Source organism: Eupeodes corollae, chromosome 1 (assembly GCF_945859685.1).
Source record: "Eupeodes corollae chromosome 1, idEupCoro1.1, whole genome shotgun sequence".
Taxonomy (NCBI): domain Eukaryota; kingdom Metazoa; phylum Arthropoda; class Insecta; order Diptera; family Syrphidae; genus Eupeodes; species Eupeodes corollae.
In genome coordinates, this window is record NC_079147.1 from 263909132 (window position 1) to 263920838 (window position 11707).

The 11707-nt window shown below is 28.6% G+C and overlaps 1 protein-coding gene across 1 annotated transcript; it reads right to left on the reverse strand.

The window, feature by feature from the left end:
* Positions 1 to 1055: 1055 nt before the first annotated feature.
* On the reverse strand, positions 1056 to 10699 carry LOC129940071 (transcription factor sox-3). Its single transcript, XM_056048303.1, has 2 exons — positions 10278 to 10699; positions 1056 to 2095 (listed from the first exon to the last, which is right to left on the reverse strand). The coding sequence occupies exons 1-2, from the start codon at positions 10595 to 10597 to the stop codon at positions 1648 to 1650; spliced, it is 768 nt and encodes a 255-aa protein (XP_055904278.1). The 5' UTR covers positions 10598 to 10699; the 3' UTR covers positions 1056 to 1647.
* Positions 10700 to 11707: the final 1008 nt, after the last annotated feature.

The window sequence follows — 11707 nt, forward strand, 5'->3', positions numbered from 1 at the left end:
CCTCGTCACAACTGTGAAGGAGGTGTTGTTATATTGAAAGTTTTCAGTTATTATGGAACATTTAAGGTTGAGGTCATTACATCAAAAATTACTGCATCTTGATATAAGGGAATTTTTGGAAATAATCTAACATTTTTAGACCTATAAACTTAGCCTGCCAAAATGATTACGTGCCTATTCCCTCTGTGCGCATAATAAGAGTTGGACAGAGGAACAAAGCTTGCACATCTTTCAATAACTGCCGTAATAATCTGTTCTAAACATTATTTATTATACTTTTTATTTGTTTAATGAAGGTGGTCGTAAGTTTGATGACAGATTAAATCCTTCGTTTCTGCAATAAAGTTAGCGTGGAGCAAAAATTCATTGAAAAAGCTGTAAATTCATACCTGAAGTGATTTACGAAATGAATAAATATAAAGGCTGAAGTTTATTCACTGCAAACTTAAACAAAAACTATAAATAAATGCACAAAGTTATTTCAAAAATGTCAACAAAAAAGCTGACACGGAGTGTATGTCCCGTATCCGCGAACTTATTCAAAAAATAATAAATTGCTCAGAGTTTTAAATGCCGCTACCATTTTTGTTACAGTTTAGAGAAATAATACTCATGTCCAAATTTATGGCATTGAGATGGTCGCTAATTTTGTTTTTCTTTTTTCCATATTAGTTGTATTTAAGCTTTTAAGTAAAATGTGATTCAATTAAATGAAGTACTCTATCAGCATAAACAATATAATTTTGCCAAGCCAAATTAGGAATCCATTTAATTTTCCCAATTATTTAATTCTTCAATATGACTGTATTAAACCATTTAGATGTTATTAAATCCTTTATATTTGTCACTAAAAGTAAAACATATTTCTAAAGTTTTTGCTTTTTCTTTTATTTTGTTTTAATAGAAAAATGTTTGTGTTAATATTTACAATGCAATTACATTTTAAAAACTTAGTTAATTTAAAAACAAAAATAATAAAAATATTGTTGATTGGTATACTTTACTGGGATTTTGTACTAAAAAAAAGTAAAAGTAGTTTGTCAATTTTATTTTCATTAACTTTAATTTTTAAAACTAATTATTTTATCACATTTACAATTTTTTTGTTTTAAGTTTTGATTTTTATTTTATTTTTAAGAATTCTGAAAACTAGTATCTATACATTTTTATTTTTGGTGGGTATATAGGTAATTATTTACATTTATATTTATTTATACTTTTAGTACTTTTAGCTGGTTTTTGTTGTTTATTTTTTACATTTTTTAATATTTCTGTTTGCCTTTTCTGAGATATTGTTTCACTAAGAAAAGAACTAAATGAAATAAAAACACTTTTGGGAACCATAGCCATTTTGTTTTGTTATTTGTTGTCTTCCCAAAACTCTATTCCTATTTTTATTTTATAAACTTTAACTACATTTTTAATTTTTATTTAACATATTTTTCTATTTCTAATAGTATTCGTATGAAACTACAACAACTTAAAATCTAATTTTTCAAGGATATGCCCTTAAATTTTTATATTTGTATCCTTTTTGTTTTTTTAAGTTTAATTTAAATTCTCTTTGGATGGGCAGGGATGGCATATGGTGCAAATTCTGTAAATTTAAACAGCATGTTCCGCGGCACCATACCGCAATGGAGTTGGTCATATGATATTTGGTGGCGGTTGGGCGGGAAGGGAGAGTGTTGGCGATGTATTTGCTGACTTTATGCAGCCGTAGGAAGAAATTCCCGTGCCACTACTACTCGGTGGAGAAGGCGGAGTTTCGGGACTGATAAGTGGAGTGCAACCGAAATAACGCCAAGGATGGTATAAGCTGCCTGCGTACATTGCCTGGAGACGAGCTTGTAAGTCAAGGGCTATTGTCGGATCCAGGGGATAGTGTGGAGTGAGTGGGAAATTTGGCACTCGTTGTGGCATATTCAGAGTCAGTTCGAGAGAATTGCTGAAGTTGTATTTTTGTTGAAGTTGCGCTACTGTGTCTTTGGTTGATTGATGATGATTCTGCTGAGGCACAGGAGACTTCGTGAGGGTTTTAGGTTTTCGCCTTGGACGGTATTTGTAGTCCGGGTGTTCTTTCATGTGCAGAGCTCTGTAAAAAGAAATTACAGTTTGTCATTTATAAAATCAGTTTTAAAAGAAATTTATCAACATATTAATAAAAACTCAAATAAAAAGCTGAAAAATTCCCATGAATCCCAATTACTGTTGTATCCATAGCCAATAGATAAATTTATCAAATTTCAAGGGCAACCAAAATGTTCCCAGATAACCATAAATGTGATAATGGATTATGGACAAGAGACGACCGTTTCAACCCTCACCTATCTAAATACCGAACGAAACTATGTATAACTTCCTTACCTAGGCTTATTGTAAATATTGAATATTTGTTTTATTCAAGAGTCCTTCTTTTGACAAACAAAAAACCACAATAAAAGAAAGTAAAATGGTATATTTTGTTTGGTATATTATTCTTCCTTATCTCAAGGCAATGGTGAAGCTCAGACACGACAGAATTTGGATTGTTTCCTTTTTTTACAATTTGAAAATGTTATCTTTTTCTTGGGTGTTGTTCTTTTTCAAAAGATAGTCCTATTCAGGGAGGACTTATTGATGAAACTTTATTTGTTTAAACAACAACAAAAAGACGATGAAAAGCAAACATATTCTACAACACATCACCACATCAACGTGAAAATCCAAATAATCAAAAAATCGAATTTAGTAATAATAAAGTTTTTTATTTTATTGTTGTTCTTTTTTTGTTGTTATTAGATAAACAAAGAAGACCATTCTTATATTGCGGTTGGTTTTCGATTAAAATTATATTTCTTATAAATATGGAGGTACTCGTATGTTTACCATTATAAGAATTTTATTTTCTTAAAAGGAGTGGAGGTTTTATCAGTTTTATTATTTGTGTTCTTTTATGTTTGCATATAGTTTTTGTGTTTATGATATTCAATAAGAGGAGGATAAGAGAAGGTGACAATTGATTATTTCCGAATTGATTCAATATGATCAATGAATACCTTTTATTAAGGTATATTGTTTAAGAAAGGTTATCGTTTATATTTGTACCTATAGCTATCTTTTTATTGCGCAAGAGTTCCTTGGTTTGGATTTTTATTTTTGATAAGTTAGTGATTTTATTTGGTCTTTGTGAAAAATTTCTTAGAAATTCTAACGCACAATGTGAGTAATCTGTTTTCGATTTAGTAGGTAAGTAAACATTTCTTCGTGATGGAATTGCCAGATTTAAAGAAACTTTAAAACAGTGAAAGTTTTCGAGCCAGATTTTAAAATGTTTGACAGATATGACATTAAAGTGGACTTACAAAAAAATAAGGGACATTTTTATTAACTTCCCATAAGAAGTTTTTGTAATAGGTCGAATTAGTAGAATTGAAAATTTTGACATTGATCGACGTTCCAAGGTCCATAAAACCTTGATAAAAAATTTTAAGAGAGATGGCTCCTCGTGCTTGTGTACGTAAAGTACATTCGTACATCCGTAAAATTGGGAAACTTTTTTAGCCGTCTATACTTTAAGAACCAGTGGAGATGTCGAATTCAAATAAATTTTGTTATAATAATGCAGAAAGTTGCAGAAAGGTTTCTCAACAAAATTGAATGGGTGGTCAATAATATCTCACGAACCAATAACGGTAGTGACGTGAATTCAATTATATATGTTATATTGTGACGTGATACCAAACTAATATAATTTAGAAAACAAAAAATCAATTAACGTTTTTTTTTTATAAATCAAAATAACTCAAAAACAAAATAAATGTCACCCCGAATATTTTACAAAGAAGAACTGATTGTATCTCCAAAATAATTGTATGCAACTAAGAATAACATTTTTGACATCTGGTAAGATTTTGAGAAAAATGTAATTGAAAATTTTTTTACAGAAAATAAAAACGTAAACAAATATTTCTAAAACTCGGTAAAAATAAATTTTGTACTCAAATAAGAATAATAATTTCATCTTATAGAAAATATTATTTTCGACATTTAGCACAATTTTTTTTAAAATTCAAGAGTCAATGTTTTCATGAAAATTAAAATATAGAAGAAATAGTCTGCAAAAATTATTAAAAGTTAATATTCGATTCTCGATTTCTCTTGAATACATGAAGGTATTATCCTCAAAATTATTTTATTATCTGCTAAATTTTGTTGTTAAATTTTAGAAAACATGGTTGGCTTCGATGCCTGTTTTTTTTCAAAATTCCAGCCTGAGGCAAAACAAAAACTAGTCTCAAAAAATAACCATTGGTTTGTATATTTTATTGTGAACAAAGAAACAAATCAAAGAAATATTTTGTCATTATCATTACCAGTGTTCTGTTGGAAAATCTATCAATAGTATAGTAGGATTTTATACAAATAACAAAATCAATATCCGTAGTATGAATACTACCGATAAAATTTAGAGTACAATCTTACTACGGATGGGTTTTTAACATTTATTTGAGTCGTCTCGAATGGAACTTATTTGATTTCGTTCTCAAATGTTGGTACCATTGATATAGCATTCGTATCTCGATGGCTGTGTTTCCGCCAAAGGTTTTTTCAGTTAAGATTAAATAAATTTTGTTGGTGTTTCCATCTCACAAAAATATTTAAAAATGATTAAGTTTGATAGCACTTTCTAAAATGCAAATGGTGTTTCGATATTTCTTATGAAGTGCAAGTGAGATAGTTTGATTTATGTTAAACATAAAGAACTGAATAGTTTTGACCAAATAGTTTTGCAACATATTAGAATACGCTACCTGCTTCATGTGCATTTTTTTTATTTGATTAAAACAAAACTATATTTTTTGTACACAAACATGCAAATAAATAGACCATATTGCATTATCTGTAAAACCAGCTCCTCCACTCAGGTTTTTTTCACAAATTTTGAATCGACTCCGATCCCCGACCGGAATCGAGTTATATAAAGAATTGAGGAGAGCTTCAAGCTCGCTTCAATACCGCATGTTAATGTAGTAGTCTACGAAAAACTCCATTCTTGAATTTTTTAATTTATGTCAAAGCTGCAATTTTTAAATGAACCATTTTTTTTTAGAATCTGAATTTCAAGGTGTTTTCTTACCATTTCTTCTTTAAAATTGTCCATTTTACTAGTTTTAGTTAGTTTTTTTTGCTGAAGTTAATTTTAACTTTCGATTTCCACAAAACTTTCTTCTATTTGCGTGTTTTTTTATTACTATTCTGACAGATCTTCTTTCAGTTGTACCAATTTTCAAATAAAAAAATTGGCTACTGCAGATGTGTTTTCTTGGGAATGTCTTACTATACTATTTATAGAATGCCAAAAAAAAAACACGGGTATTGTATAGGTTTCGATGTGAATTTTACGACCATTTATTCACGTAATACATTAGCTCTAAAAATTACTGCAATTTAAAAAAAATGCTTTATAAAACAATAAAACTTCTTAAAATCCAGAATTAGATTCAATTTTGAAATGCTTTAGTTTTCAGGCGATAGGAATAATATTTTAAGCCGTTAAGCAAAACTGCTTTCTTAAAGAACGATTTATAAACGGCTTGTATACAAAAATAATGAACTACTTGTTTTGTTAATAGGAGTTTTATTATTAAATGGTATTTTTGATATTATCTTATAATTGCATAAACAAAAACATGTCTCAATGCTTTTTTGGATAAGCAAAAAAAAAGAATTCAACATTTTAAATAAACCTAGCATAACTTCGCCATATTTTTTATGTAAACTTGGAAGTTTTTCACAATGAAAAATTGAAAGTTGAAAGGTGTGCCCACACCAAAGGAACATTTCAGGAACAACAACTATTAAAAAAATGTTTCCCATTTATTTGAAATGAAACTTTTTAGAAGTGATTGTGATTTAGTGTTTACGCTTTGAGAAACATTTTTAAAATATTGTGGAATGGATTGTTAAAGAAATAGCGCTAATAGTGTCTTGTTTCATCACCCTGAATTTTGTTTCTACCTCATCATTGCTAAAATTAATATGTTCATATCATACAAATTTCAGACTGTGAGCGTCCAAAGAAAACAAAATCACATTTCAGAAACATTGAAGAAACATTTCAGTAAGGATTTTCTGTTTTTAAAACATGTTTTTGAAATAATTTTTTTTCTGGACATTGTTTAACAAACGTTTCTGAAATGTTTTTTTTTTAAACAAATGGCAAACATTTCCGAAACGTTTTTTTTCAATTTCTGAATTGTTTTTTTTTTAGCGTGGATGCTTTGAGAAATTCAATTTTCAAGATAAAAAGTAATATTTTAAATTTCGTAACTGTAAAAAAAAGTTTTTTTTTTTCAATTTTGTAAAAAAAACAAACAAATTTTAAAAATTGATTAAAAGTTGGTTTTAATTCTTTGAAACGTCTTCAAAGTTTATGAATAGATATTGCGAGACCTTGGAAATATTAACTGGGGTGGAATCGGTTAAGGTTATAGTGGACTATCATTTTTATGATAATCAAATTAACTATCATTCTCATTCCGTCTGTGTAAGATGATTCAATTTAATTAAATTCAATTGAACAATATCAGATTCTAATTGTCAAAATTTATTGTTGCCTCGGTGAAATTTCAAATTGGTTCTTATAAAAAATCTAAATAAAAGTATCAAATTGGCTGTGTTTGAAAAAATCTCTTACTATTCTTGCTTTTTTCGAATGTCGTAAGCTTTGCCGTCACAGGAATGTGTTTTTTTCACTGATCAAAGCTAAGCGTCTGGTAGCTCTTTTTGGAATAAACATAATTATTTGTTTCAAAATGACTATCAAATTTTTGACAGCTTTTTAGGTATCAATTTGACTATCACCTTACGTAGATCAAATTCGATCATTTTGATTTTCATTTATTAACAATCACCTTAGCCGATTCCACCTCTGATTTTCTTGGTTTTCATTCCTCTTACAGTTTAAAATGCCATACTAGTGTGATGGCTGGGAAATGGGTGATTTCCGCAACTGTTTTTTGGAAAAAAAAGTACTCAATGAAATTGTTTGGAATATTTGTATTCATATTAAGCTTAAGATATAAAACATATACCTATTCCGAAACTTTCTCATACAAAATAAAAATATTTAAAGACTTAAGCTGTAGTTGAAAAAAGCTTCTGCTAAAGTTGCATTTAATGTACGATTACCTATAGTTTTCGAAACAAAATGGTGCCATTATGAATTTTTTACTATCGAAAAAATGGCAGTAACTGGGGTTTTTTATAACTTTAAGTTTCCAATACGATTTTTATTTTTGATAAACGTTACAGTCAATGTTGACCCTTCTATTTCATAACTGACCTAGTTCATCAATTATTGAAAAATTATGATATTCAGGAGCTGTGATGTTAACAAGACAGTCGAGGCGCAATATTTCACAGCTTGACCACAATTTATTTATTGTATAGAAAACGTTTGATAACAATATAGTTTCATGTTACGGACCCGTGAATAATTGGTCTTCAAGGTTTGATTATTTTATGTGGGGATATGTGAAATCACTAGTTTACGCCAACTGAAATGATTGGCCATTTCAAGGACAATATTCTAAACTTTATTGTCAATATACGGCTAAAAATATTGGAAAAAGTAATCGAAAATAGCAATAAAAGGCTACAAATATTGGAAAAAGTAATAGAAAATGGCAATAAATAAAGTGAATTTCATTCCAATACAAACAAAAATTGCTAGTTTAATCCACTGCAAAGTAACTTGCCTGCAAAAATACCTTTAATCTAAAATGCCAAAAACGTCAATTTTTAGATACATAGATGCTAATGATCTACAATGACAGCAGAATTGATATTTTCTTATTTCAAGAAAAACTAGCCCAAGATACAGAATATTTTTTAATGTCCTATGACGAAAAAACAAACATTTTGTAAGGTATTTTGTTATTACTCTCAACCAACAAAATACAAATTATTTTTTATTTTATTACTTATGTCCTTTACTTTATTCATGTCTTTACGGAAGTTTCAAACAATATATTTTTTTTTAAATTTCCCGTTACATCCTGAAATATTAAAAACAAACAAAAAAATCCAATGATACCTAAAACGGTTACTTGTGTAAGATGTTTTTTTTTGTTTTCATTCTAATTTTAAAAATAAATTTTTAATAAAAATATATTTTTAAAGAATTGAAAGAAGAAAAAGAATGATGAAAACTACTTCAGAATTGCATCATCCAAATTCAAAATTTCTGGTACCTACCCTACAGGTGCGTTTTGAAATATCATGACCCAAAAAAGTATATAAACTGATGATAACTTTTAAAATTATAATTACATCACATTCTTTTGGAGGTGTAACTTGTATAAAAATATCAAGTTTATATTTGAACAAAACAATATCAATATGAAATTCATTTCTGTAGTATTTGTTCTTTTTGGTAAGTAACAAAAACTTTAAATTGAAGATTTTTGAAAAGAAAAAAACTATATTTTTTTAACATTTTTTGAACTATTTCAGCTCTTATTGTTGCTGCTGTGGCTAATCTAGCTCCAACTCCACCAAGCCATTGTGACTATAAATGTAATTTAGAAGATGTTGCTGTCTATGCTTACAATGGCCGATGCTACTTGAAATTGCAAGGAAAATGTCATTTGGAGAAATACAATTGCTTGAACCCACAAAGAGGTAAAAATAATCAATTTAAACATAACTTAGTTGAAAAATTTAATGATTTTAATCTTATTCTCAAATTCAGCTTTCCGAGCAGTTCCCGAAGCTCAATATTCAGCTGATGCTGCACCAAAATGCCAGACAAAGGATTACTAAATTGATAACGAATAAATAAAAATAATGCCAAAAATCAATCATAAACTGAATTTTCATTCGATAAATACTCCCAATATCACAAAAGCAACAAGGTAAAGAAGACATTGAATGAGTTCTTAAAAGATTGCATTCAATTGAGCACTATAATATGTTTGGGGAAAATGTAACTATTTAGTCAAATAAGTGACAAAACTCTTGACGTATTTAAGTTCAAATTCACAAGAATCATTCTTTTGATTGAATTCAATTCGTGATATTCAAAGGGTTGCAATCTTTCACAAATCTTTTCTTTCCTTCTAAGAAAAAACTCTATTTAAATTAATTCAGAGCCTGCAAACACTTGAAAAGACAGTTTTTATCTTCAATAAAGTTTTTAAATAATCAAAAACAATTAATGATTTATAAGGTTGTTTGCTCAAATTTAACAAAAATGACAATTCCATCTAGTATCAGTCTCGTATTTGATGATTAACAATATAATTGATTGTTTTGATGTTATCATGTTATTTGTACGTTTTCTTATTAAATAAAATCTATAATTTTAGTCGTTAAATTCATCCATCACCAATAGATAATTATTTTTCATAATCACACTTAAAAACATGACAACTTTAATTCTTAAGATGGCTTTTCAAACTACAATTTCTCAAACCCTCTTTCATATTATGTATATTTAAACATAAATCGATACATTATGATGATAAAAGCCTATTAATAACTCAGTATTGACACAAAACAATCATTATTATAAATTTCATTGATGATGGTCTTATCAGTAAAACCTCAACAATTGACAATCCGTCAAGTAATTATTTGGAAACACATGTTTCAGAAATATAATTAATTATATAAAATAGGGATTATATCTATATGAGCATATTTGTAAGTAGATACGTATTTCTTCAGCTCTCTTAAAGACTCACCCCTGATTTGATATTTAAAAGATAAACACACCTTCTATATATTTTATCAACCCATTGATTTCAATTTCCAAACCCTCTGTTTAACGTCGACAACGTCGTTGTAGTCGTCACTTCCTCTTTCCAAAGATTTCTTGAAATAGTTTTGAAAATGTAAACATCAGGTCAATTATTTTTATACCAAGTACCTATGCTCATACATATGTACATGACATAATATCGCCCCCAGAAACCTTTCCATTTTGATAGGAAGCCTGTCTGTAACTGATTAACTTGTCCTACACCCATAAATCATAACAATTTACATTTTATGGATGGCGTCTTAAAAGTGTCCCACTTTTAACAATAGAACTCACTTTTCCCGAGAATAAGGGAAGGTAAAATACCGTCCCCAAACAATGGAAACCATTGTTGTCTTCCTACATAAGGCCTATAATACCTTTACATAGGTATTATAGATCCCTAACCTACAAGCTTTTATTTGCAAACACTCTTCGTAAATTATGTTGGAGGGGTTAGGGAGTTTGAAGGTACAAATAATATTCTTACCTCAATCGCTTTGCCTCATCGATAAATGGTCGTTTCTGTCCTTCGGTAAGAAGCTTCCATTCCGCACCGAGACGCTTAGAGATTTCAGAATTGTGCATTTTCGGATTATCCTGAGCCATTTTGCGTCGTTGTCCTCTTGACCAGACCATGAAGGCATTCATTGGTCTTTTTATGTGATCGGCCTGGAGGTGATGTGAGTTGGAGGATGACGACGTCGTCATCGTCGAGGATTGTTTACTGGAATTATTTGCCGTCATCATTGGATTGGATCCTGGCATTTGACTACTGTGATGGTTAAGAAGTGATGAAATTGTCGTCATGATGGTTCTTATGGTCCTTGGTTATGGGTTGATTTAATTCGTATACAAAAGGAAGTCTGTGGTGGGTAATAATGTGGTTTTGTTTAGTTCTGATTGCTTTTATCAAATCATGTTTTAAGACAACCTGTGGGAAAAGAAAAAGTGTACAATTTTTAATATTAGTTTTTTTTTTTTTTTAAGGAACAAATGAAAAAGACAAGTTTCTTAAACTAGAAAAAGACAATTGAAATCGACTCAAAATCTATTCCTCTTTTATTTCTAAATTAACAGAAAAAATATTGTTTAAAAAAAAATTTAATTTGTTCCTTAAGTTTTTAATAAATTGGTTGTCCCATGGATTTTCCCAAGATAAGTTAAAACAGAAATTTGGGATTCATAATCCTTATTCTAAAATTAAAGAAGAACAGCCTTAAAATTAAGATTTCTAAACTTTTGTTTAGAAGTATGTTGTAGGAAAAAAAAAGTTAGTATAAATAATAATTGATTAACATATTTTAATATATCAGTAATTTGTTAGTAAGCATTAACCAATTGTTAAATAAATTAATAAAAAAAATAAGTAAATATACATATATATAAATTAGTTAATAATTTATATAAATAAATGTATAAATAAATAAATAAATAATATATAAATAAATAAAAAAAAAGATAAATCATTAAACAAATAAATAAATAAGTAGATAAGTAAAGACAAACAATACATAAATAATGAACATAATGACACAAGGAAAATAAATTAATAAATTAACAAGAATATATAAACATAAGAATAATTCAAACTTACAAAAACATCGGAAAAATCTTTAGTGAATCAATTTATTAATGAGCGGTTTTTAAGAGGTTTCATAATTTAGCAAAAAGGTGTTTGTCAGTTTATTGATTCTTAGTGAAATCAATTCAACATTTGTCTTCTCATGTAAGTCTTTGGTGGAATGATAACGTAGAATGTTAAGCATTATTTTTAGAAGCTTGTTTTGTGAAACCTTCAGTTTTTTTAGATGACTTTTTGCACATTTGCCCCAAACCTGGCATCCAAAGAGAAATATTGCTTGGAAAACAACTTTTTGAATAATCATTTTAATGTCGTTGCTAAGGCAAGACTTTCTA

Excerpts from the sequence above, each read along its gene's own strand:
- LOC129940071 (XM_056048303.1), bottom strand. The coding sequence starts at position 10,597 with ATGACGACAATTTCATCACTTCTTAACCATCACAGTAGTCAAATGCCA. Across the intron at positions 2,096-10,277 it reads GATGAGGCAAAGCGATTGAG|AGCTCTGCACATGAAAGAAC; the intron begins GTAAGAATATTA and ends TTCTTTTTACAG.